Source organism: Neopsephotus bourkii, unplaced genomic scaffold (assembly GCF_033783945.1).
Source record: "Neopsephotus bourkii isolate Nb327-2 ecotype Australia unplaced genomic scaffold, CSIRO-AGI_Nbou_v1 NB_1037, whole genome shotgun sequence".
Taxonomy (NCBI): domain Eukaryota; kingdom Metazoa; phylum Chordata; class Aves; order Psittaciformes; family Psittacidae; genus Neopsephotus; species Neopsephotus bourkii.
In genome coordinates this window covers 4,653-31,633 of record NW_026901526.1, presented here as the reverse complement: position 1 = coordinate 31,633, position 26,981 = coordinate 4,653, and the positions used below count along the sequence as shown (strand labels likewise).

General features: G+C 39.4%; 1 protein-coding gene across 2 annotated transcripts; it reads right to left on the bottom strand.

The window, feature by feature from the left end:
- Positions 1-981: 981 nt before the first annotated feature.
- On the bottom strand, positions 982-26,981 carry LOC133216299 (sodium/hydrogen exchanger 9B2-like). Of its 2 annotated transcripts, XM_061360892.1 has the most exons (13): positions 26,961-26,981; positions 26,219-26,311; positions 17,863-17,965; positions 16,044-16,227; positions 14,925-15,095; positions 12,091-12,233; positions 9,834-9,961; positions 8,780-8,955; positions 8,150-8,256; positions 6,869-7,018; positions 4,706-4,814; positions 4,329-4,465; positions 982-3,381 (listed from the first exon to the last, which is right to left on the bottom strand). In XM_061360892.1, exons 2-13 carry the CDS (start codon positions 26,221-26,223, stop codon positions 3,142-3,144), a joined length of 1,653 nt encoding a protein of 550 aa, XP_061216876.1. In that variant the 5' UTR covers positions 26,224-26,311; positions 26,961-26,981; the 3' UTR covers positions 982-3,141. The 2 variants fall into 2 exon arrangements, with proteins under 2 accessions (XP_061216876.1, XP_061216877.1); XM_061360893.1 differs by lacking the exons at positions 26,219-26,311; positions 26,961-26,981 and adding an exon at positions 20,783-21,033.

Sequence of the window (26,981 nt, the reverse complement as noted above, 5' to 3'; positions counted from 1 at the left end):
AAAAGCTGGGGGAAAGGAGTCTTGTGAGAAACATCCACACACGATGGCAAGGGAATGAAAATTGATTCAGTTTTGTTTAGATTAGAGGTGATCATGGGGCTTTTCATTGGTATAGCTATTCAAGCACTTGGAATGGTGGGAGCGAGCTAATGAATAAATTGATAGTGCAGTTTGGTGAAGGAAGCACAATAAATTCAGTTTATGAGATGTTGTTGTGATGGTGAGCAAGTATTAGAGGTTATCATCTGTTTGTCAGAGGTTTGCTTGCATGCTAAAGGTGTGTTTAAATTTAAAAGGGCTGTAATCCTTACATGTCACACTCCTGCTATTGAACAGACTCCAGATTTGGCATTAGTGATCCCTCTCTGCAGGAAGAGTCTACTTTTTATAAAACTCTACAGAAAAGTGAACTATATAAAGCTTTTATTCCTGTAAGTTCTACTCAAGTAAAATTATCTTATACACAGTCACTGATGAACTGAACACTATATTCCCTCATCAGTTAGGTTTACAGACATTATGATTTCAAGTAAAATAAACTCCTATTTAAACTACCCCTATTTAAGAAACAAGGTGCCTCTGTTAGCCATGCAAAGTAGGCAGAACAGGCACAGAAGTCAGTGGCTGATAAAATAACCACCTGGCACAGCACCCTAACCATTCATCAGTGTGTAGTTTGAAAGCATCTTCCTTTCTGGTCAGGGGGACAAACATGAACTGAACTGAAGATTGTATATTCCCCAAGGAAGCAGAGCATATAGCAGCATATATGGTGAAAAAATGTCAAAGTTCTTGACAACTGTATGGGGAGAACTTATCAAAGAATTTCCTGGTTTTATCACTGTGCTGGAATTGCACAGTGATAAAATATTTTTCAGGAAGCTTCCTTTTTGGTTTGGAAGGGGAGGCATATACCAAGGCATACTTACTGAGGTGCAATTAATCTGTGTACAGAGGCATACAAGAACACTCTGTAAATAATACAGTTTTAGGTAGTTTTCTTTTAAAAGTATTTTTGCACATTTTTGTGTTGCATATTAAAATTGGAAAAGCTAAAACAGAATTGATCAATTCTTTCTTACTAATGCCAAAATGATCTAGACACATCAAATATATTCTGCACAGCAGCCTGCAAAATGAGTTCAGTTCACTTCTGGCTGTAGTGCAGATATCTGCACGGAGGCACCCTGAATACAGGCACAATCTAGCATTCTTGCTAAAAGCCCCCAAGGGGTTGGAACCAGATGGTCTTTGAGGTCCATTTGAACACAAACCATTCTATGATTTTATGAAAACCTGCAGTTTCTGAGCGATGCTGTGCTGATTCCTCCTGGGAATGGAGGTGGGAATGGCCTACTTGGAGCTAGTTACTTGTACAAAACATAGCAAGAATGTGAAAGGTCTGCTGGTACCTCTCAATACAAAACCCTAACCAATACCACAGCTAAGGCATGAGCAGGATTTCAATCAGCAGAGGTTTACTTCTGGCTTTAGAACAGCCAAGGAGAAGAGAAAAGAAATTATTGTGAGAATGGGAATATCAGACGTGTACTGTATTGCAGCTGACTCTGCATGAGACATCTATATTAAATACACTGAAGAATACCATATTTGAGCTTTCTGCTCCCCCTGGTGAAGTGTTTTGGCAAGATACTTAACACGGTTGTTGTCAGTCATTACTATGATCCACAGCCTCACAGAGAAACTTGTTTTTTCTGAAAGACCCATAGGATCTGGGGGTATGTACTGAGGGTGCTAGCACTGTGGTGTTAATGCAGCTTCCTCATGACACCTGCCTTCACACCCCAGCCTTTCTGAAGGTAGGTGAGAATGAAGCTCCTTTCACTTTGAACCGTCCCTCTCAACACTGTATTTTTAAGGTCAGTCATTTAAAGTGTATCAGTTTTCTGCATCAGTCAGAGGTAAACAATACCCTGGTAAGTCTTAGAGGCCTCCACTCTCCACAATCAATTCAGCAAACCACCTCTTGGAAAAGTGAGCACTACTGGCTATATTTCTAGCAAATACCTGGTTTTCTTTGCTGTAATTGTCCAAAAGCAGATGCGAGAGGGGCTGGATCATGGCATTTTCTCAGCCAGATGAGTATTCATTTAGGACAAAGCAATAGGAGATCCCAGCTGACCTAGGAATCTTGATTTGAGGTCTGTTGCTATCACTGAGTTGCTCAAAAGGAACTGAGGAAGAAAGTGACAACTCATTGCCACCTTGGCCTTGCCCTGTCAGCTAACCCCACCTGAGAAGAACTCTTCCGTCTGTCCTGCAGTGGCCAGTACCAGAACATAGCCACTCAGTGGCTGAAGAGCTGGCTTTCCCTCCCTTGACATCATGTTGTGTGAAGACTGAGGAACGTAGGTGAAGAAGCAGCCATCTCAATCCCATACAACCCTCTCCCAGTCCTTACAACCTCCCCACAACCCTCATGCCATTTTCAAGCTCAGTCCTATTTTCTACTAGCACCAGCAACACCTCCATTACAACAGCCCATGAAGGACCCAGTTGTCTCTTTCAGCATGTAAGTACCACTTGCTGTTTCTTGCTATGATCAGAGCTGACAGTACTTTGAAGGCACAAAGGAGTACGTGAGCTGAAGAAGAACAGCAATATGAGAAGGCAACTTTTGGAATCTGAATGAGGAAGGAGAGGGAATCACCAACCCATGGCAGGATTTATTCACTGTATGCCAGCAGTCTCTCATTCAGAGAGTTGCATTCTTGACCAGTTGAACTTGGTATCTCATGGCCCAGTTTCAACCATCAAGAAGTTATTCACATTAATTTCCAATTTCTCCTGTTTATATTCCACTTCATAACTCCAACTCTGTGCCTGAACAATTCTGATCCTCTCCCTGACCTCACACCCACATATTTCAAGTAACTGTTGACTGCTCACTTCTCAGTGACTCACTGCCTGGCCAGCCCATTCACTGCATGTTCAGCTATTTTATCTCTTAAGGCACTATCAACACATAAGAATATTTCATAAAAATCTGCCAGGGATGCTTTCAAAATATCAGACATAACTGATACTTGGTTTGGTTTCCTCCAGAAAGGTTACAGACATCCTGTGTTTACTCAACAGAAGCATAAGGGCTGAAGGGCCATATTCCTGTAGATGTCCATCTTACGAAGGCTCACAGGCCTCTGCTTCTTCTCCAGCCACAGCACCTTCCTCATCCTCCTTGCTATTTGTCTGAGCCTTCTGCAAAAGTCTGGGCCCTGCCAAACCAATAACCAGAGCTCCAATTGGAGCAGTGATTAAGATAGCCAAGAAAGCTACTGTCAGTACATCCATTCCATACTTTTCCAGTTGCTCATCCTGATGACTTCTTGCTGTATCCAAGGCAAGAGAGCCTATTGCAGCCTGCAGGAAAGAAAAAAATGATGAAATGGAGCAAGTAGCCTTTAGCACTGAAAGAGGTAAAAAAGGAGACTACTCATCTGTCAATATTTAGCATAAATTTGACATTTGTAGTACATTGAGTCGATTGATTTCTAGACAGTAAATAAAAAGTAAATGTTATACCTATGAGAACAATTTTTGCTTGGATACACTTTCAATTTTCTATGCTAATGAGTTTATCTGGGTGGTTCCCTCTCATGAAGAACATTGTGTAGCTGTCCTCTTACCTGCATTTCTGGAGGATTTGTGATAAATGAAATGAGCCAGTGTATTCTGCGTTGCAGCTGTTAAACTACCACAGAATGCATCCTGACAACAGTCAACTAGCAGCAGCTTCTGAAAGTACAGTTTGCAAATCTTGCAATAATCCTTGCCAGTTTGGAATATTAACTTTTGTCTGCAGTTAATCATGCTATTTAGGTGACACCTAAATAAATAACAGTCACTGAAATAAAGAATGCAGCCAGCCTGAGGCTTCTGTATCCATATGGCTGTCAGACTACCCCTTACCACAAACTGAAAACCCGTTCTAAGCCTCTTGATGTGACTGTTCCTGCAGACATTTCATGTATTAGAGGGAAGCACTTTTGTTTTGAAAGTTCTTAGAACCTGTATGTAAAGGCACAGTAATGTGCAATAGCTGAGAAATAGTTAAATTTCCTATATGTAGAATTTGCTGTCATTTATTAAGAGTACAACCCAGGATGCAAGCAAAAAACTTTCACATAAAAGGCTGTCCATGCAGTTTTCAAGCAGACTTACAGTGGTTTAGAATATGAACTGTCCATATCTACACTCTGCTTTTATTGAGCCTGATCCTCTCCCTACTGACTACTATGGTAGTTACGAGGAGCTTTGCTAAGGACAACAGATTTAGCCTGGAATGAAAGTGATATTGAGCTGCTTACCTGGACAGTGGCCTTGGGGATCCATGCCAATGAGATAAATATTTTCTCCTTGAAATTAAACCCAGCAAAACACACCATCAGGAACGTTGCTATGATTCGCACGACGAGGGCAATGCCCAATGTAGCAACACAGAGTCCTGCAACAAAGACAAACACTTCTTAGTACTTTCGTGCATAGGTGTCTGAGAGGAATAAGGCTCCTAAAACCATAGCTTTAAAGTGGGGTTGACTTTCTTTTTTTGGTTTTTGGGGTTTTTTTTTTTTGGTTTTTTTTTTTTGGGGGGGGGGTCAGCCATGATCTGCTTGGCTTTAGATTTCCTTATAGATATTCTTTGGAAGCCAGTAATGAAAGCTGGATAATTATTGGATGATCTTACCAACAGTTTCAGGCCTAAGAGATGTAACAGATACTTCTGCACCAATTAAACCAAAAAGAAAAGGTTGAAAGATATTCCATGCAACAGCAACAATTTTTTCTACTTCTTTCTGTAATGAAAACAAAAATAATACATAAATTCACAAAAATATGGCCAAGTAGACACAAGATTTAATTAATCGAAGTGAAAATGTATCATAAAGATTGTCCAGAATTGCTTCTTCTTTGAGCTAAAAGATTCAAAATCTGTTGCATACCTTTTGAAGGTCAGAGTGTGTAGTTCTGCCAGTAAATAAATGCTTATTATCTCAAGAAGAGAAATAAAAGTCACCGATATTTGAAGAGTGACAGAGCAGTTTACAGACAAGAGGAAGAAAATAAAAGCACAGATGGTTTCAGTATTTAGGGAGACATTGTAATTTGAACAGCTTTGCCGTGAAGTTTCTGAGCCTTTGGGAACTGCATGCTTAAATGTGTTCTTCCATTTGTATCTGAGCACAGTCAGACCCTCTAAATTTCAATGAAGACCTAACTCTGTGCTGCGCTCAGAGGCCTGTTTCCATGTGAGCAGGAGCAAAATTAGACTGAGCAAGTCTGAAATCCCATACCAGTAAAAAGTTGAACTTTCCAGTGTGAGGTACTGTATAAGGGCAATGCTGTCTTTTCTCCCTTGCATTTGAATTTTACATGTAACAATTTTCCTAAAACTGCTGCCAGGATAAACAGGAATCTTCCTGTTCTTCAGTCAACAGAATGGTAGAAAACTGTAACACAGAAACTTCGGTAACCTTAGAGAGAACAAGGGGGAAATGTACAGACTGCTGAACAGTTTTCTTTATTTGCCTCATTTCACCTTGTCATCTCACCCTTTTTTAAAAACAGAAAACCTCAAAACCTCTTTACAGATATTGGCATCCTTTCAATCTTTTTACTGTCTGCTTAACTGTTCCACCAATAGGTACTAAGTTCCTTGTTCTCCACGGACAGTATTTGTCAAGTGACTTCCACCATGGATGGTGGAAGGAGGAGGATCTAGGATGAAGTAGGAGGTGATGAGAAGCTCAGCAGGAAAACCTTGGAATCTTTCACTGTACCTGATAGAAAAAAGCTAAGGCATTTGAAAAGAACATCCTTAAGGCCAGAAAGCTTCATTCACTGATCAAAATAATTTAAATTAAGCATTTATAGACTGCAGAAAGTCCTTTCTGAACAGAGAGCTTTATCAGTTCTAATGTCCTTAAGTAGTTAAGTCCCAAGATGAGTTTTTCTTCTTTTAAACTTGGACAACAAGGTAATACTTCCAAATAGAAACCATGGCTTCTTTTTCATTCTTTTAACAAACCTTGAGATCTTACTGAACTCAGGGTCTAGATGGGGATAAGAACATGGGCTCTGCTATATCTGGTCCCTTTTCTTCCCCCCTTCTCCTACTGCATGTCTCAAGGCTACAGCTGTAGAAAGATGCCCTCAAAACATTTAGTGTAGATGACATCAAACAAAAGAGACAGTGAGACATACAGTGAGAGGTAAAGAAATGCAGTGTGGCAGCAAAAGTAAGAGGAAGCAGGCGTAGTAGCTAAGAAAAAGTAACTAAAAAGCAGTCTTTTGTATTTTTTTTATATGGCCTTATATCACCCTATCCTGCTCTCTTTTCTCTGGAATACACTGGCTGAAATTTGGGAAAGAGGAGAGAAGACACTTAATTACTGTTTTCCATTTCAACACCCCAAAACCATGCATAAAAAAACCTCAGGGTATTCAGGCCATGCATACAACTGTATTTTGGAAACCTGTTTGTAAATCTGACTGTAACATGACAGTGTAATGTTACAGACTCTCAGAGCTGCGACATAAAGCTTTGGATTCCTAGTCAAGTGCCTTGACAATAAATCTCCTTTAAACGGTTTAAGATGTCTAAGACAAGTGTGTGAGCATTTCTCTGCCAGTATATTAGGCTCTGTATTGATATATATTCACATAACTTTCTGTCATGCTAAATGTTAAAGACTTACAAAATAAATGTAGAATGCTTTTTTCTTTAATCCACACCCCTCCTAAGGCTTCATAAATGCATCGTTATCACCCCTGACAGAATTCAAACTCCTGTCAGGCTGTACACACAAAAGCGTTTTGCTATGGTACGCTTCTTTATGAAAACATTTACCTTTTCCTCAGACCATCCAACACCTGCAACAAAAGCTAAGACTAATGTGCAGAGCCCTCCTGATCCAGGGAAGCCAAAGTAGATGCTGCCAAAAACAGCAAACATGGACAGCCCAAGTACAAAATACGATCTCTTCCATGCCAGAGACACCTGCAGCCAAGGAAAGAGACAAACAGAAAAAGTGATTTTCTTTTAGAAATGGAGGAAAAAGGTGTCTGCTGATGATTTTGAAGGGAACAATTTGAAAATAGAAATTGTCATTAACCACTGTGAAAGAATCAAAGTTTTCAAGTAAGATGTAAACTGCTGTATTGAGAGGGTTTGGTTTTTTTTTGACATTAATTCCTAAGAAATCTTAAAATTCTTAAATGTAATATTTTCTGTCCTCTGCCCATCTGAAGTCTCACTGCCAGTAAGCTTTTTGTATCACAAGGAATATGATTCTCTATTCTAACAGCCCTGCTTCAACTCTGTGATAACAGGTTTTTCTACCTGTGTATTCAAGTACTAGAATGATTTATCCAAGGAGGGGTGAAATCCTTGACACCAGACGGGTCTTGATCCAGTCTTGCAGGAGACATATCTCTTCCAATGTTGCCCATTTCTATTTATCTGTTTAGTTCCTTTATCTTCTTATGGTATTTGATAAGAAGAAATTCTGGTCCCACTGAGGGCCACAGATGCTTTGCAAATTGAGATTAGGTAGTCCAGAACATATCTACTTTCTTCCACAATTTTCTATTTGCTTAATTGCCCCTTGATAGTAAATTCATCTATCATTTTAGACAGGCTTGATTTTCATTGAAAGTAACACATTGTAATTAGCACTACTTGTATGCCCCATCACTTAACACCTACAATCTGTCTGCTTTACTCAATTTTTAATCTTAGCCCTACTGGAAAGAGGCCTACACTTACAAAAGTAAATGTGTTACACATCAATCTAATTGATGATTATTTTACTGTCTGAAATGGGTATCAGACCCTTTCTCCTTTATGTGTGGACAATTCCACCACCTTCAATGAGAGCAGGGTGGTGAGCTCAGTTCCAAATTCTCCATTGGGAAGGACTGTGAGATCATACATTGTTACTGGTGCAGTAAACAGTTACCTGTAACACACATCCTCGATTGATAGGCTTTGCAACCTGAAAACTGTTAGCTCTGTACACCGCTTTCCCCAAAACCAGCTTCATGTGAAGCATGGAAATTACTAAGTTAAGAACATTATCCCTTATCAAAGAGTCTCTATTTCATTAAGAGTTTTTTACTGGGTTTTTACCTGATCGTGGCTTGGGAAGTATCGAACAAACATTCCCAGAATCCCCCCAGCTGCTATGCCAACAGCAACCTCCAGTACCCCACGGAGAACATTGTACAGAGTAGAACCTATTTGGCAAAAGAAAAATTGTTTCAGTAAGCTATACATAGACTTTTCATGCACAAACCACACTGTACACCTACAAGGGTTATTCCAGGGCAGTGTCTGCTTTAAATTACTTGGGGCAAAGGGGTTCAGGATGGAACGTATGGACCTGAAAGAACTGGATAGTGCATCTTTCTCTCTCTGGAAGTTCGCGCGAAGAAAGACAGAGAAAAAGCCACTCCAAGAACACTGCCAAACCCAGGGATATGTGAAAGCATTATGTTGGGAATGCAGGGCAAGACTTGGCAGCTAAGGGAGCAGAGAGGGAAAAATGTTCTCTGAAAATTGTTGTGACCCACAACTCAGAGCAATGTTACATCAAGACCTTCGATCATGAGTAATTTCCCTCTCAATATTCAAGTCCATACGTGAACTTTATAAGAAGATGTGACTAAATTACAAACCAGTCAGTTATAACAGAGCACATGTTCTTCAAAACATCACTGTTTGTTCTGGATTTCACCACACACAGATTAACCAGCATACCAGAAGAGAAAGCTATTCCAAGGCAAGTGTTGAAGCCTGTGATAGCCAGAATGTCATCAATGCTGCCAGCTGCCATTAGCAAAGTTGGGACACCTTTCTCCACCCCATATCCCCCAGCTTGTAAAATCAGCATTGAGGGAACCACCACAGCAGGGGAGACTGCACCTAGAACAAAACTGAAAACACACAGGTTCAGCCTCTCTTAAAAAGAAAGCACTGAACTGAAAAACCTCAGAATGTTCTGACCCCAGTTCTTTTAAAGCATAAATAAACAAATCTTTGCATAAGGTATTTTCCTTACAAGCAGGGGTATTTCTACACACATTTGCAATAGGCTCTTTCTCCCTGCCCAGCTCAATAGTATTAAAAATAAAGGGCTCTAAGACTTGAGTCTACACTGCAGGCCAATTATGCTTCCTGATATATGTTTTAATTGTCCCATTTAGGAATCTAGTCTAGACATGCTTATGAGTCAGTAGCCCAGTTCCTTCTCATAAAAATGAGTGTGTGGCGTAGGAGGAGTTCATCCATCTTGCTCCCATATATGCATCTGGACCTATTCTACCAGTTTAGATAGAAATAGATGGAAAACGTTTCCTCTTTAAGGATATTACTCCAGAATATAACATGCCATATCCTTATCCTTGAATTGTGACAGGAAGACTATCCTACATGCACTTCTCTACAAGGAAATTCTGAATTCCAGCATGCAAATTCTCCAAATTGTGGTATCATTTTCTGTCCCTGGAAGCCCTCTGTGTTGTGGTTGAAGACTCAATGGTCACACCAGCCTTCTTCAGGTGCTCAGATCACAAACACAGAAGATTAATGATGCAAGTACTCATCCACAGCCTGGAAATGTGACCTTTAAATTAGCCACAGAGCTAGACATGAATGGTACGCAAACAACCATGGGGGCTAACCACAGGTTCCTAACTAACTGGCATTAAACCGAGGTCTCCTTTCGGTGCAGAGAACTAACTGCACTTGGATCATTTAACTGTAGCATGAAAACAGACACATTTGTCATACAGGAGAAAAGAGAGTACATTACCCTAAAATAAATCCCCACTGCCATGGCAAATGCATGAGCAAGTAGGCAAAACCAGCAGCTGTGCATGTTTCTGAGATGCATGGTCCAAAGGAAAGCCGTAAACAGACTGCTTTGAGCTTCTTAAGAGCCTGCAATATACAAACACTTTCAGACATTAGTCTCAGTACCGTTTCTTGTCTTTAGAGAGAGGAAATTAATGTACAGTCTGACAAGGTTCATGAAAAGAATCCTCTCTGAGCTGCAGTACAGGATGTGACAGATTTACATGGCCTAAGCCTGAGACAGGCTCAAGTGCAACTGGATTTGGATACAAAATTCCAAGTGTGGCATTGAAACCCACTGAATCTAGGCCCATCAAGGTTCCTGCATGTCACAGGAAGGAGGGGCAGAAAATTCTGTTTGGCTTCTTGTGCAGAGCAAGGTAAATGTGAGAGGCTGGACAGGGATCCATTTGAAAAGTGCACCCTCAACATAGCTGACTTACCCACAGTTACTTGAGGCCGTTTGCTCCACCCACAGCAGAATTTGCTGTAATCCCACAAGTTGCACAAGCATCCCCCCCCAAAAAAAAAATCCCACATCAGTAAGTCATGAAAAGTTGTAGAACAACATACACTTGGCACAAGGAGCCAAGCATTTCTTCCAGCTGTCCATTTGGCTCAGCAACTTCTATTAAAAATTTTCTCTAAACCAGAGTATTTACATGTAACAGCTGCATTTAAAAGTTAGTTACAAACATGACTCTGCTAGGACAGGTCCCTAATTTTGACATACGGGGTGATGGGGGGAAATTCAGTGAGTTACACTTTTTACCAGCATAATTAGGGCTGACAGTTACCAGAGCAACCGACATCTTTGTCTTCACAGCGTCAGTTTTACACCAGGAGCAATTGTAACTGCATCAAAGCATTGCTCCAGAGCTTCGATTGCCACATGGGAGAAAAATGAGTCAAAAACAAAGCTCCCTCGGCAAACAAAAAAAAAAAAGTTGTCATGGAATATAAAGAAAAGGCATCTCCCAGAACTGGGCATCCAAGCTGTGTGTAACAAGATGCTCATACAAGCTTCAATGTCTTAGGAAAAGAGACAGTTTAACCTAGGAAGCCAGGTATTCTTCAAGAATGACAACACCCTATTTTCCTAAATATCTGAAGCATTGGCAACTCCCAAGTCTTCCTTGGTTAAGTAAAATCATTTTAGTTGTTCTGAAGTAGCTATACTTAACCTAAGTTTTCTATGAACTTTAAATGGTCCCTTTAACTTAAATGGGTAGGGACCAATACGGTACAGCTTTATTTCAGCCAGCTGATTTTGATTAAGCAAAACCTCACCTTCATTAATTTATGGGATGTCAAGTTTCATGGTGTGCAGAGGAAGACTATGTTTTTGTTCACAGGAGCATTATGGACTTCATTGTGAGCAAAAAAAACCTAATTGTGATGTGAAGCATTATTTCTGTAGTGCAGCAGGACTCAGGTTTGCCAGTAATATATTTGCATTTAAATGGCAATGACTAAAAAAAAAACACCACAAAAACCCAAAGAAATAAAGAAGTAAAAATAGACACACAAGATTGGATGGTTTAGTTGGCTGCGTTTTTTTTATTTGTGCCAACAACAAAACAAAAGCAACATTCTTTTTCAAGGATTGGGGATCCCTTCCATTACTTGCATTAGTTTGTCAGTATAAACTGACAGGGAGTTTGGCAGGCAGTGTAAACTCTTCCCAACAAACCAGAGGGTACATGTCCTCGAGATGGTCTGGTCACAAAATTTAGGAAATTTGTTTAAGGCAAGGGGAAAGTGGTCATAAAATCAGTTTTCTTCAGGTATTTTTTTGATTGCTTGCCTGCTTTACAAACCCAACTACCAATATTAACACACATATAACTGTATGATAAAAACTATGCTTTCTGTAATTTAGTGTGAGCTGAGACACTGTAACAGGTTTCCCAGAGAAGCTGTGGTTCCATCATCCCTGGCAGTGTCCCAGGCAAGGCTGGATGGGGCTTTGAGCAACTGGTCTAGTGGAAGGTGTCCCTACCCATGGCAGGTGGTTGGAATTGGATGAGCTTTAAAGTTCCTTCCAACCCAAACCATGCTATGATTCTATAATCTAATTTGCAGATCCTTTAAGACTTAACAGTTCAATATTTTTAACAAAACCAATTATTCAATTTTTTTTTTTTTTTGAGGGCTGTTGTATACATTGCTTCACAGAAGCAGCTGTTGCCGTACCTTGACAGCTGTTGCCATACCTTTGGATCTAGGCCGAGTCCTGCTCGGGTCAAGATAATTGAAAGAGCAATATTCCTCAGTGCTGCTGACCAGCGCAGATTTATCTGGACGATGTCACTAATGAACCATATATTTCGGATCAGGAAACCAGAAAGTAGCATCCCTTAAATGAAAGCAAGTAAGTGCCTGTCAAATTATTTGTTTTTATTGCACAAGGAAAGCTTGCATGGCATTCTAAAAATAGACACCATATTATGTATTGATGAGAGATGAAGAAACAATGTTCTGAATTATTAACCATGTTTTAACAATGGGGACTAAAGCATGGAAAGAGAGAGACACGTTTAAAGCAATGAAAGTGGCCTAAGAACACACCAGATCACCAATTAATAAATCCGCAGGATTCTGACACGTAGCTTTAGTGCGAGTCACCAGAATTCAGCTTTGTTCACCAGGTACAGGTCATTCTTGCCATAAGCAAAGACTCCTCTGCATCCTTAAAGATATTTTTCTTCTTAGCTTATTTTAACATGAAAAGAGGAAGATTGTCTAATACTGTGTATTTACCTCAGAAGTTGGAAGTCATTAAAATCCTCTTAGATGTAAGAAATGCAGGTATCAGAGGAACGATAATGCTGAGTTCATTGGGAAATACAATCTAAAACAGCTAACAGACATTTTAAAAGTCTCTGGCAATATGACTTTTATGAAAGGCGGGGGGGTGGAAAATCAGGAACTTGGTCTTATCTTCTACTTCAGCTACTTGCAAGATCCAACTTTTTGCAAATATTAGCAAAACTACCTAATCAGAGACTTCCTGCAAAGCTACTGGAACTCTGGTTCTGGAAGGATATGGAAAAGTACAGGGAAGTTTGACTCGAAATGTAGATCTGCAGAGATTCTTGCAGGTCCTGATGATTCAAACATACATTTTTGTGTCATAAATTTGTATTAGCCATATAAAGAAACAGGAAACAAAAAAAGATGAAAAGTAAACACTGCTCAGGTTGGTCCCAGCTTGGTGCGAGCCTTGGCTGTGGACTTGATTTGTCCTGGAACATACTAAATTTTTGGACATTGTTCTTTCTACCACCTCCCAGGAAAAAAAAAATGGCATAAGTAATGTGCCTCATGACAGTTATATCAGGCTAGCATAATGACCACATGCTCTTTGCAATGTCTGCATGAGGTCCAAATCACTGGAGCTACCCTGATCTAGAAATCTACCCAACAAATCAAAAAACCACCACCTCAATGGATATCTTCACTGTTCTGCTCCATGTTGCCTGCTACAGAAATGTCTCTGCAATGTGTATCTAAAATATACTAGGTGACTGTTTCAGTAGCAATTTCACTCCATTTCTTCCTGAAACAGAGGCTCAGTATAATGTGCTGAAATGCTCAGCCATCCACATGACACTCAGCTGCACCTACCAGATGTGGATTAAAGGCACGTAAGAGTACAAGAATTGTATTACCAGTGTGAAAGAGAGTATTCAAAGACATTGTCCATCTTTTCCTCTGACTTACAGATTTCTTCATTTTTCCTCAAAGACTGGGGATCTGAATGATGAACTCTGTCCTAAGCAACTCAACAGACATGTGCTGTCGTGTTTAAGTTTCTGTTGCTCAGGGTTACCTGTCTGACAAGCAGTTTCATGCTAACTCATAATTTTTAGATGCAGATTTAATTTAAAAAAGGAAAAAGCAGAATACAAATGGTCAGAATTTTTTTTTGTTTTACCTTTTTTTCTCTTTGTTTACCAAGAAAGGGCAGAATCCCTGTGTGTTACGTTCTGTATTCATGTCATTGCAGGCAGATACGCAACGTGCAAAACTTCCCTCCCTCTCATTTGAATTTATTCTCAGTTATGAAACTAAGCAGTGCAAGAACACACATGCTACCTGGACAGAGCTATATATGATGCTATCAAGCCCTTCTGTAAGCAATGCTACTGTGTGAAGCACAACACCAGCTATGCAGGTTATAAAATCTCACCTGTGCACTGCAGGCAGGTATTTGTAGTCTACTGTGCCATGAAATTTTACTGTCTGTCAACAGCTTTACTCGTTTATCCACTAAGCATGGTAAGAGGGTGGTATACAACTGGTGAGAAAAACCTGGAGCTTCATTTTTCAGCTTCATTAACATCGCAGCACTTCACAATGTTGTACTGATCTAACCAAAACCTCCTTTAGGAAGGGAGTCTGAAAAGGTTCTGATGATGACAGAATTAACATCATTTTCCATTTTGCACTTTTATGTAAAATGTGTATATGAAAAAAATGTTATGATTGATTCAAAATAACTCTCTTCAAAAGAATTACTCCTTGTGGTCAGTTTTATTTTCTCAGGTTTCAGTTATTTTGAGATAAAGGAAGGAGAAAGGAATTGCTTTGGACTACCAGTAGTAGGGAATTCTTGTAGTGTTTTCTTTGGAAAACACTTTCATTGTGCAAGATGCATGCAAAATTGCTCAGCAATAATTTCCTTATGAATTAATTATTCTAATAATTAAGTCTAATGTTTTGGTAACATTAAACCCAAATTTTAAGTAACTGTGACAGAGGGGACTGAAGGAAAATAATCTTAGAATCTGTAGGTATACAGTTCTCTGGTCCCCAAAGAATTAAAAAGAGAGCCTTAGTAACATACAGCAGTTTAACCTGAGACAGGTTGGGGAATTTTGCACCTTCTCAGAGAAGACCAGATAAAAGTCACTTGGAAAATCTACAGATTTTGAGTGTGACACAGTTTGTTTATTCCCAATCCAAACATACCTAGCATGCAGGTGCTACTTGACAGTTCAAACCACTCAAATTGGTAGGAAGAAATGAAGGAAGGATATCTTACCCAGAAGAGCAGGGAGAGGGGGTAGAGTTCGTATTTTGATGAATCCAAAAATTTTCCCTCCGATGACAGCAAAAAAATAAAGAAACAAAATTCCAAACAGATTTCCACCTGGGAGGCACTCAGCCCCAGTGATGGACCAAACCACAGCCCAAACCAGGACCACAACTGCAACTGGAACAGAACAGTAAATGTTCTTATTTAGTCATTTCTCGGGGACGACTTTGTTTGCTATTAGACCACTTTTGTTTTTCTACTAATGAAAACAGTACCCTGACTTTCAAAAATAAAATCACTTACCTTAAAAATTAGCTTAATCATAACAATATGATTAATTCATCTTTGATGCTCCCTAAACTGATGTTCTGATTTTATAGATGCTAAGATACTTAAAAAAATGGTACCAGGAACATCATTAGGGACCAGAAAGTACTGAGTGAGCATTGGGGCCACTGTGGAAAGCACTTAACAGGTCCTGAACTTAAAGCAAAGACTTTCACTAACTTATCTTGCCTTTGCATGTCTTTGGCTACTTCAAAATTGCAGTAAGAAGGAAGTGTCTTTTGTTAGGAAAAGTCTTAAATAACTGGTTATCCAGGCATTCTGTGAGCCTTCAGTGTAGGGCACATCTTAAACAGAATGGGTTAGTTTTCCATGTAGTTAGGAGGATTCTTGGCTTTACACACCTACAGTATTAAGAAACAAAAGAGGTTATCTCTGGCAAGACTCATATTTGTTGCCTTAATTCAACAAAAAGCCATCTAGTGTGACAAAAATCCTACTGTGTTTATAATCATCCCAATGCTCCCACACCAAAACATACTATCAAGATCAGAATTGGGAGGTCTTTCTTCTGATTAAAACAATTTGCAATGCAAAAACAGACCTGTCATGCTAAACACACAAGAGAGGATGGAGGAACAAAAAATATACATTCAAACCTTTGTTTCACCTGATTTGTTTTTTTTTTTTCCTGCTAAAACATTGAAACAAAAGTAAAATATGTAAACCATAGCTATTTCCCTTTATTATTTTCAAGGACAATGGACAAATATTATCACATCCAGAGAAATGAGTATTTTCATTTGCCATTTTTTGTTTTAACTAGACTCTGGTACATACCATTTGTCACTGTTTGGGACAGTAAACCTTGAGGAGGACATGTAAATATTTGGCTCCATGTTCTTGGAGGTATTGAAGACCCTGACTTTGGTTCCAGAGGTTGCTGAGCACAGTGATTCAAGAGAGCAGTTTCTTCTGTTTGTATATTCCCACCAGTACCTCTGGCATCTACTGCTGGTCCCTCCTGAAAGAAAAGAATGAGACTCCCTCAGAAACAGCACTGGATATACCTGAAGCAGTGTACAAGACCTGAAATCAGCTATGATGCATGAATTCCACACGGTCTACAGATTACTACATTAGTTAATTAGTTCCACTTCAAGCTGAAATTGCAGCCACTAATTTCCAGCAATCCAATATACCACAGACTTTTAACTATTGCCATAGGAACGGTCCAACTTTGTAGTATTTTTCTGATTTTTGGTGATGTGTTTGTTTTTGCATGGCAAAAAGAACTGCATGTGAAATACTCTGGGACACTTGCCTTTTTATCTGCAACTGACAGGACTCCTGTCCCAGTACAAATAGCAGCTGTTCATATTTGATGAAGAAACGATATTAACAAGCCAAGTTCAGGTTGTCTTGTATACAAGCTAAATATTTGTTAATATTTTAACCAATTTGATAAGGTTCCACTTCCAGTCTAGATTTCACAGTATAGTTAATGATAAGCATCATTCCAGCAAGACAGTGTCTTTAATATAACCCCTAAATAATTTCTGTTGCAAAGCCTTGAACCAAAATAACAAAACTACTTATGATTAGAGATGAACGAAACAGAACAGCTGTCCAGTGCAAGCATTACTTACATGATCCATTGCTGGAAGTGTCAAACTAGTAAGTCAAGGTAGAGATGGAGAAATACTACCCTAGGAGTTATTTCCTTGAAGAATGTTTCCTTGAAGCTGTTCTTTTATAGTGAGTCATCTACTTATCCATCTTCATAGCCAAAGTGCTTTTTGACCATTTTTGGATATGTGTCTCACTTCATTTTTAGGGTCCTTATTTTTGACAAGTTAATCATCTGCCTTCTCCTATGATTATTCACCTTCATGTCATCTCACTGTCATAGCACGGACATGAAATTCTTGCCTATACTGTGGTTTGGCCCTCCTCCAGTAACAGTTCCACATTTCCAATTAATTTTTTCTGTCTTGCCTCTTTGTCTCTAGATATATATATATATCACTTACTCAGAGTCACAGTTGGAACACAAATCTTGTGAGCTTTCAGCATTTACTTGTTTATCTACCCTGTGATTGCCAGCTACCAGTGTGTATAAAGACACACCATACAGTACTTATCTTTACAGTCAATACTATATGTTTGCTCTAAAGTGCCTTTTAAGTTAAGAACTTTATTCTTCCTTGCATTTACAGCAAATCTTTTTTAAAGCCATACAAGTTTCCAAGAACACTAGAATTATGCATATAGAACTTTAAAACTGGAGGAGGTGTTTATTTTTCTTAGATAAGGAAGACATGCAGGAACAGCTTTCAGCAAGTGGACTGGCAGGCACAATTTGAAAGCAAAGAAGCAATTTGAAGTCCACAAAATTCTCTTAAATAGCTGATTGTAAAATATAAGCTGATGCATTTTCCACTTAAAGCTGAAATTGCAACCACTGATTTCCAGCAATCGAACATACCACAGACTTAAAAAACATGAACATCTGTTAATTGTAACAAATTCTTGCTGAGGAGGTTTCTCTCTGTGCTCCTTTCCAATGTAGGGATTTTAACGCGTGTAGAAAGAAAAACCAAAGGAAAACGAAGGTTCCCTCTGACTGAAATTGTACTTTGAGACCCTAATTAATTACCTCACTTTGCTTATGCAAGGGAATCATGCCATTTCTCTCACATACTGATGGCTCAAAATCTTCATTGTCTTTTACAGTATCCTCCTTTACCATTGTTGCAAACCTAAGGAAAGCAACAAAGATAGAAAAGTTAGAGAGCAGCATGTAATACTGTTCTCCAGATTGAAGGCTTCTCAGTGATTTTCCTCTCCTTCCCCATAGATCAGGTATTTGGAATTTTAATGTTTTTTGCATGTCTGTGTATGCTATATGCAAAAACAAGACAGGAACTAACAGAACAGTATTAAGGTTACAAAGTGAAGCACTAAAAAAGTTGAATTAAAAAGTCTGAGTTGTAGAATCACAGTGACTTGTACTAACCTGTTATTTCCTCCTTAAAAGAATGGCTGTTATGTATATATATATACACATATATATATATTTGTACCTCCTGTTAGTGCAACATAAAGGTTATTTGCTGTCAACTCCACATACCATGACCATTAGTTCTGAAAGTGTCAAAGTCTCTGTGTGCATGGCACTGGAAGCAACCATTTCATAAAGCTAAGAGCAACAACTGTAGTTTCTAAAGCACACACACAAGTGGACACTTTCTGTAACATAAACCTTACCAGATCCAGCTTGATTTTCAGGGGAATTTTCAAGAACATGCTTCTGTTAGATGGGATTATTCACAAACACGCTGACTACATATCTAAAGAGAAGATGCCTCTTTGAATGAAGATCATAACTATGCACAACTTGCACTGTATAATCATATGAAGCTAATAAAACATGGCTCTTTCTTACTGCTTATGTCCCATGGAGATACTTCTAACAGTAAGAGATAAGGTCCGAATTGTTTGTGGATAATTGTCATTGTACTTACTCAGTCTAACCGATCTATTTCTTGTCCCAAAGATGCTAACAAGAGATATGGTGGTGCACTGGTCTGTGTGTCAGAATTGGTTTTGTGTGAATGTTTACTGTAGTTTCACAGGTGCAGGTAAGCAAAAGTCACAGACAGTAAAGGTGTGCATATATTCTCTAACTACATTTCAGTGCTAATGGCATTTTTTGGAAGTCTTTTACATTGCTCTGGCCATAGAAACACTGCTCAAGTTAAGCAGAACTTTTGAGTCAAGAAATCCCTTCCTTGCTAGATTGTTGGGAGCAAGCCAGAGAGCCAATTCTCACAATTATCAAGCCTTCAGTTTATAATTACATGCTTCATATTTGAGAACAATTGGTGCCATGAGCAAAGAGAGGCTATTGTAACACCGGGGTGGTTCTGTTTGAGCTGTTCTGATATTAAATTAGCTTGAGGTACAGCCAAGGCACAGAGGAAGAGTACAGAGCCATAGGCAAACACTTTCCATGTCTTCTAAGGCAACAGTTCTGTTTTCTTTCCTTTTTAAATGTAAAATGTTCATTTGTTCCAACTCCAGTACTTTTTTATATTTTCAGTTACTTCTTGTGGAACCAGTTGTGGTCTTGAAGTCCTTTTAACAAAGAAATATATCCCATCCGCACCCCCACCCCCCCCTCCTGGATTGTTAATCCTTTTATTGGGGCTGGGAATCCATGAATGCCAGTATACTAACTGAAACAGGAAGTATGAGCAAGATACCAGTGCCTCCCTCCTTCTTTCCACCTACCATTTCCTCAGGGTATATGTACTTAATTTTGTCATTCTGAAGAGTGGGTGGGTAAGGGACAGAAGGGTATCGCTCTCCATCCAGTTGTGTATGGGCAACATCCCAGTTCTTGGGATCACATAGTTGTTGAGAGAAAAAACATCAATACTTCTGAGAAACCCAAGTCCACCTCAACAGCGTCGGGTCCTAAATGCATAGCTCAGAGTAGTGTATTTGACTAAGCAAGAATATTGGATGTTCCACTTAACAGGAATCAAGGTGTGAATGAGGGGTCTGACAGTGTATGTGCTGTCCTTGACTGTCTTGCACCACATCTTCACCCTCTTAGGTTCTTGACACTGCTACTTTCAAGTAACAGCCAGTTGGATTAATGAGACCACAGTAGTTGTGGGGCTTGGTGTTCATGGTATTTGGTTGTGGTTTGTTTTGTGTTTTTTATGGGTTTGTTTTGTTTTTCAAACTTTCACCTCTATACAGACAAAAATCAGTGATTGAGAAATCATGGAGCAGAATTCATACCGCGAGATTAAGGTCTGTACCATGGAAACCAGCCAGTAAGAGGCTTATTTTAGTACCTCCCTGTAAAATATACTTTCCTTATTTTGAAACCAGAAAGGTTTATATTAGAGATTTTAATTTTATTGTTTTTAATGGGTAGGGAGGAGGAAAGAGAGGGAGAGCTGAAGAAATAGCTGTCAGGGGCCACGTGCAGATGGCTGTATTATTAGCTCTATTGCCCTGGTGACTTGTCATAGAGTCATATAACAGGGTTGGAAGGGACCTTCAAAGGTCACCCAGTCCAATCCCCCTGCAATGAGCTAGATCAGGTTGCCCAGACCCACATCCAGACCCCTGAATGTCTCCTGGGATTGTGCATCCACCACCTACCTCCCTGGGCAACCTGTGGCAGTCTTACCACAGTCATAAAGAATTTCTTCCTCACGTCCACCCTCAGTCTTCTCTTAGTTTAAAACCATTACACCTCATCACGAGAGGCTAAAAAGTCTCTCCCCAGCTCTTTTATAGGCCCCTTTTAAGTACTGAAAGGCCACAATAATGTCTCCCCGGAGTTGTCTTTTCACCAGGCTGAACAACCCAAACATTCTTCTGCTTTGTACACACACAGTACAGACAAGAATACAAGTAAAATACCACAAATACCGTCAGAGCAACTAACATTTATAATAATTAGAAAAAAGACCAAACAAGAGAAACCCAAACCACATACCATCGCCCATAGGAGGTAAGTGGTAACACCTGATACACCCTCCTCCCCGCCTCACCTCTCCTGCCGCCTCCAGCCGCGCCGATGGCGATGCAGAGGGGCAGAGGACTTCCCTGTGGAATGGCGGGATGCCAGGGAAGGGGTCGCTCCCCGTGCAGCTCTGGTCCCGCAGCGTCGGGGTGATGTGGCGGTATCCCGCTCCCTGCGACCAGCGGCACCGTTGTGCCGGCTCCGGCTCCTCCTCCCTGCTGCTGCTGGAACCACAGGCCCTCCTCCAACGCCGCGGCTTCATGAGGCCGCAGCCAAAGCCTCCGTCTGGCGCCTTCGTGCCACTTGGCGCTGTGACCCGAGTCTCCTGAGCCCACAGCGTCCCGGAGGACAACGGATGAGAAAGAAGTAGATTTGCATGTCTCGCATAGCCTCCGCTTCACATGGAATTTCCCTGCAAGCTGCACGCATTAAAAAGGTTGTGTTCTACGCTGCCTTTCCCGTGGCAGAAGCCACGCACAGTCCTGTTACTCAGACCACAATGCTGCAGCTGGAGCTGAGGTGCAATGGAAGGGTAAGGATCTCTAGCTGATTCTGCTCTGGGTACATGCAGAAAAAATTGCACTGGGGAAGGCAGGAAACTAAAAAAAACACAAACAAAGCAAACCAACATCAAGAAGCTCAAGTATTTCTCCTTCTTAAATAAGCATACAGTGTGTCCACCTTTTCCATACATGCATGTGAGGGAATGAGACAGACCTACTCTGGAAACCTCATTTTGCAAGCTACACTGGGTAGATTTAGATGAGATACTAGCAAAAAGTTCTTAATTATGAGGGTGGTGAGGCACTGGCACAGGTTGCCCAGAGAAGCTGTGGCTGCCCCATCCCTGGCAGTGGTCAAGACCAGGCTGGACGGGCCTTTGAGCAACTTGATCTAGTGGAAGGTGTCCCTGCCTATGGCAGGGGGTTGGAACTGGATGAGCTTTAAGGTCCCTTCCAGCCCAAAACATTCTATGATTCTGTGGTTTGTATGAAAGGAGATTCAAAAGCAACATGCTGCTATTTTGCTCCTGGTAGTATTAGACAGAGTGAAGCCCCCTGAGAGAAAGAAGCACTGGGTTTTGATCAGTTAAAATGTTAAAATGGACTCTGAATCAGGGAAGTCTCTTCCCCCCCTCACCCTTCCCAAAAGACCTACAATCTGAAAAGTAAAAAAAAAAATCCTCTATTATCATTGGAGTGAAAGGAAAAAAAGATAATTATCCATTTGCATTAAAACAGACCAGGGAATTAAGAGGTCACAAGAGCATCAAGAAGCCTTCTTTAATAATTCCAGCAAGTCTGCTGGACGCATTTCAGCATTGTAACTGTTAATACATCCATGAAGAGCTTTCCTAGTAAGGCAAATGACAGCAATCTTCACCCATTTTTTTTTCCTGGTCCACCAGCTTCTCCACTACCACTGAAAATCCGTATCCCTGTGCTTTTAGTGCAACATAAAAAGCAATTGGCATCTCCTTTTATCGAAGGAATTCTTTGACAAAAGCAGCATTTCCTGAGAAGCATCTGTGTGTTACAGTCGCCAGTGAACTTAGAAATGTTAAGTTCAGCATGCAGCAAGTATAATGAATTTTCTCTTAAGATTCTTAATTATATTTTCAGAATACACAATGCAAGTTTCCTGTGTTACTGCAGTGGGAAGATTCTCTTTTCAAGGTAAGTCTGAAAACACCTACTATAGAGGAGGGACTTTGGCCTTCATATAAAACCCCAAAACCATTGAAATGGTATCCTGCCAGCCTGAATGTAACAACATTTGAATTTATGTCAGTGAACATAAGTGGAACCACTTTGGATAACTTTGGATTTCTGCCTCAGCTCAATCCTGCTTGGCTGCCAGGGTCTTTTTCTGAAATATCAGGTACTCAAAACCCCCCTAAACAAACTACACAAAATTGGAATGCTTCCAAGCACAATTAAGGGTGAAATTTAAGCCAAAAATAAGCCTTAGGAAGCCAACATCCAAAATACTGTCCCATTTGTAAAAGTTACATTTACCTATGATATTAAAATAAGAAGTCCGATTTTAGCTAGACATGCTCAATCATCTTTGAAATCAAATAATTTTTATTAATGTTTCAGTTAATACTGAAAATCTTAAAAAATAATTTAAAAAACATGGCAGTTGTTACAGAGACAGGCACAAAATACTGAACGTTTCCCCCACTGCTTTCTGATTACTGATTAATCACACTCAGTACATTTATTCTTTAATTCCTCTGCCACATATGGATGTATTTAAAATATATGAATACATATGAAATTACATCCAGCTTCATTCACAAACTAGATAAATGGGGCTGCAAGCGATTTCTATTAAGGTAACCTTATTTCTAGACAGGCAGCCAGCCTATGTCATTCATGTTCATTTTAATAGTATGTTAGCAAAACAAATAGTTTTGGAATTCAGGTTATTGAGTGCCTTAGATCTCTGGGTCAGGATTTATGGCTTTTTTCCCCAGAGTATGAGACTTTCTGTTAATAGGTTTCTGATTCATAAATCAAAGCTACCATGTGCTATCACAATAAAAACATACACAAATTCTTGTAGAAACAGCCTTTTGTTTTACCATGAACTATACTGATATTTGACAATCAAGCAATAGAATACAAAGCCTCGCACCTAGCATAAGGATTTAACGTTTGTCCAGTATCAATACATCTTTTTGAAGAGGAACGTATCTGCTCTATCTAGAGTTGTAAAATCCACTCCTTTTGCTTGTGTGCCAGAAGTCTAAGCATATTGATGGAGATCCACCTGTGTATGTAAGTATAATTCTCGCACATATAGCCCCACATCCATGCCTACTAGAGTGATGTCCTTGCATAGTACTTTTTGTACATGGAAGGATAAAACCAAACAAAATATAGTAATGATGCTTCCAAGACCAATTTAGGAGTGATCTATACCATTAATGAAACAGTTCTGATCGCCATTTCTCCCACTAGGACCTCTTCTTTACTAGTTAGTGTGCTCTCTATGTGATTGTAGAACTACACAATTTTAATGCCATCTACATTTTGCAAGCTTTAGTCTTAAGCTTTAGAGCAGGCTCCTCTCCATCATTTCTACTTCAAGAAAACAGCACGGTCTTCATTAAGTAGTTAAGTGCTTAAACAAAAATCCCTCCCAAACTTCACAAAGGGGCCAATCCAACAAGCCAGTACTGCTTTTTGTGCTACTGCTTTTCCAGATTTCAAAAACCTAACTTGCCCAGGATCTGGGAAATAGACATGGCAGTTGCACAAAGCAGCTGTGCATGTACACTGACCCTTTGCTGCATACACAGGAAGTTTCATGCACCCATACACCAAGTATCTACAGTGTTTGACTGTCTTGCATTGCCGACTTTGGATCTGTAAGTGTTGTCAGGCATTGGATATTCTTTTCAACAATTCAGAGTGCTTTTCTACAGCTATTACAGTTCTAAACCATTTTGCAAATGGTAGTACAGAGCAGAAAGAACTTACTTTGTAATTTGCAAGGCAGAATCTGCTTTCAAGTGAAATTTGCAATTAGTGTGTTCTCGAATACAGAAACATTTACAGTAACAAAATTATTCAAATGTTCATATCTTCAAACTTGCTATTATTTCTGCTTCTTCTATTTAAACCACTCTTAGTTCAGGATCAGTTTAGATGATTGAATACTAGTTGTTCCATTTTCTCAGGACAGTCTGTCAATGCTAGTAGGAAATCTAATTGTGAATGTTTAGTTTCCAGATACTTTGCAGGATGATAATAAAGGTAGTATTCAATTACTTTTTGCTCAGATTTGCTTAAAGCACAATTCAGATTGTGTACCTTTAATAGTATTCTTTGCCTTCTGAAATCTTACATGTTAAATTGCTATTCTCTCATGTTCTTGGAGTTACCAGAAATTGAAGCCACATGAATTATGTTTTACTCCAGTATTTCACTATTTAGGGAAAAGTGAATCAGTAAAACCAATCTAGAAAGAGAACATCTAACAGTAAAAATGTACCAAATTTGTTTTGAAGGACATCATATGGGTGATCTAAATCTTTGCCAGCTATCTTATCTGAGAAACACAATCCTCACTTCTTGCTTTTCATGGTATGAATTTCCATTTGCAAGTAGGGTCAATCACAAGCTCCATCCTCCATCAATGATTAGTTCATTACCGGTCATGTAGGCAGACTGAAATAACATAACAAGTAACAATTTTAACCAATTTTTCATGGCTATTAATTATGGGGAAACTCTTTCTCTTTTAATTTAAAGAAAAAACAAAACAAAGCAAAAACCAACCACCCTGGCATTCTTTTTATACAAGCATTTTTTGTTTTGTTTTACAAAAATACCTGAATAAGTAGAATACAAACAAACTTAGAAATGGAAGCCTTTTGGCTAACTCGGGGGAGTGTATCAAAAATATTATTAGAAGCAATAGTCACATGAACTAGGCTATAGGTGTCTTACCTGCAGGAATAATACATCACAGTATGATTTTTATTAGCTCTTTAGCTTGGCAGAATCTGATCAGGTCAGCCAATAATTATAAGGTCACCTAACTGAAAAGTTAAATCAGGCAGATTGTGAGGTAAGCAACTAAGCTGTTGGTATTCTTCTGTATGTCAATACTGAAGCATACTGAATATACTGGAAAACTGGAATTCTGTCTACATCTGGTTGAAAACCCTATGACCAGACTCAAAAAAATTAGTACCTTTACAGGAATAAAACCAAGATGAAAATGGGAAACCGATTACTGGAAATAGCAACATTAAGACAGCGTTAATTCCATTAAAATACTGTGTTAATGCTCAGTGGGACTACTGGACAAGCCCAGATGAATCCAGCCAGTTTTAGATTCATAGTAAATTTATAGCACCCAAAATTACCTTGATACATGCTCATGGTCACTGCAGTGGGCATTAAGAGTTTGGTGTATAACAACCTCAGTGAATCTGTGGTTTTTCTTATGCTGAAAAGGTAAATTCACTCTGAGTATTAGCCCTTTCAGCTATAATGGCCAGCAGTTCAACAGTCTTTGAACAATTAATTTGAATTTGCTCTTGAATAATGAAGGTAAGTGATGATTACTAATTCTACCTCCTTAAAACATGATCTAGCCATGGTACAAATGTGGAAAAGCAGACAAGCCCATTTCTCGTATCATTCAGGATGATCTGGGGTCAGTCAATTTGCTTGGATGACATCAAACCACCAGCCTACAGTACCAAACACCTAATGCCTTATCAATCACTGTCAACATTACAGTACTTCTTGCATTACAGGCTGAACTCAATAAAATATTGTGGGCTTTTTTGTTTGTGTTTTTGGTTTTGGGTTTTTGTTTTTTTTTTTTTAATAATCCATCTTAAAGACAATGTAAATCCTCCTAAAGCAACTTCTGTCTATTGTGAAACAGCAAAGTAGCACAGGATTCTGTGACAGGAAATTTTATTGTTCATACTTACTTCATCAGAGGCCAAGTACACAAAGAGATGGGCCACTTCTTCAGCAGTAGCCATCCTACCAGTTCTCTGTCTGGCTAGAAAGTCTTTCAATGCCTATATACACAGGAGCATTTAGTATATAAAAAATGAAAACCAATTATTTTCATCTGACATGTATAAAGCAATACTGGAATAAGCCATTGACACAAATTCTTTTAGTACACTGAGTAGGGAATTTATGCTAGACAAAGAAATTAGAACATTAACACTGGTATGAATTTCAGATTTAAAAACAGTAGGAAGCTGGACCTAAATCTCTGGCTCCAGAGTAAAGTAAGTCAGTACTTCCTTTCGTGGTAGATACTCCCAGACCTTTCAAATGAGTGCTCACAGTTAGCTAGTCAGTATGGGTAAGCATTCCAAACAATTTTGACATGCATAGCCAGGATGCCCTTTCTATTACGATTTTGCACTAGTCTGTGGCTGCCACATGCCCCAGTAGAAAACATCTTCTACCTTTGCAACAGATGCTGTAACCAATGGTTGCAGATGCTTCCATAGATGACAGACCCTATGTATTCACTAAGCAATAGTAACCTTCTGACACATTAAGACTTCTGTCTTGAGTACAAACTGACCAAACTATCAAAGGAGACACTGCTGCTGTGTTATCATTGATACTCTGAAATAGGGGACATTCCTGAAAATGGGCAAAGTGCTGCTGCGTATGTATATTTAAAGGGAGTTAAATGTATGTACACACCTGTTCTGGGTTAGGTCGGGC

Coding starts and splice junctions, on each gene's coding strand:
- LOC133216299 (XM_061360892.1), bottom strand. Junction 16,228..17,862: donor CCTTGCATAAGCAAAGTGAG/GTAATTAATTAG, acceptor CTTTTCTTTCAG/GAGGGACCAGCAGTAGATGC. Junction 4,466..4,705: donor TCTTAGGCCTGAAACTGTTG/GTAAGATCATCC, acceptor TCTTTGTTGCAG/GACTCTGTGTTGCTACATTG.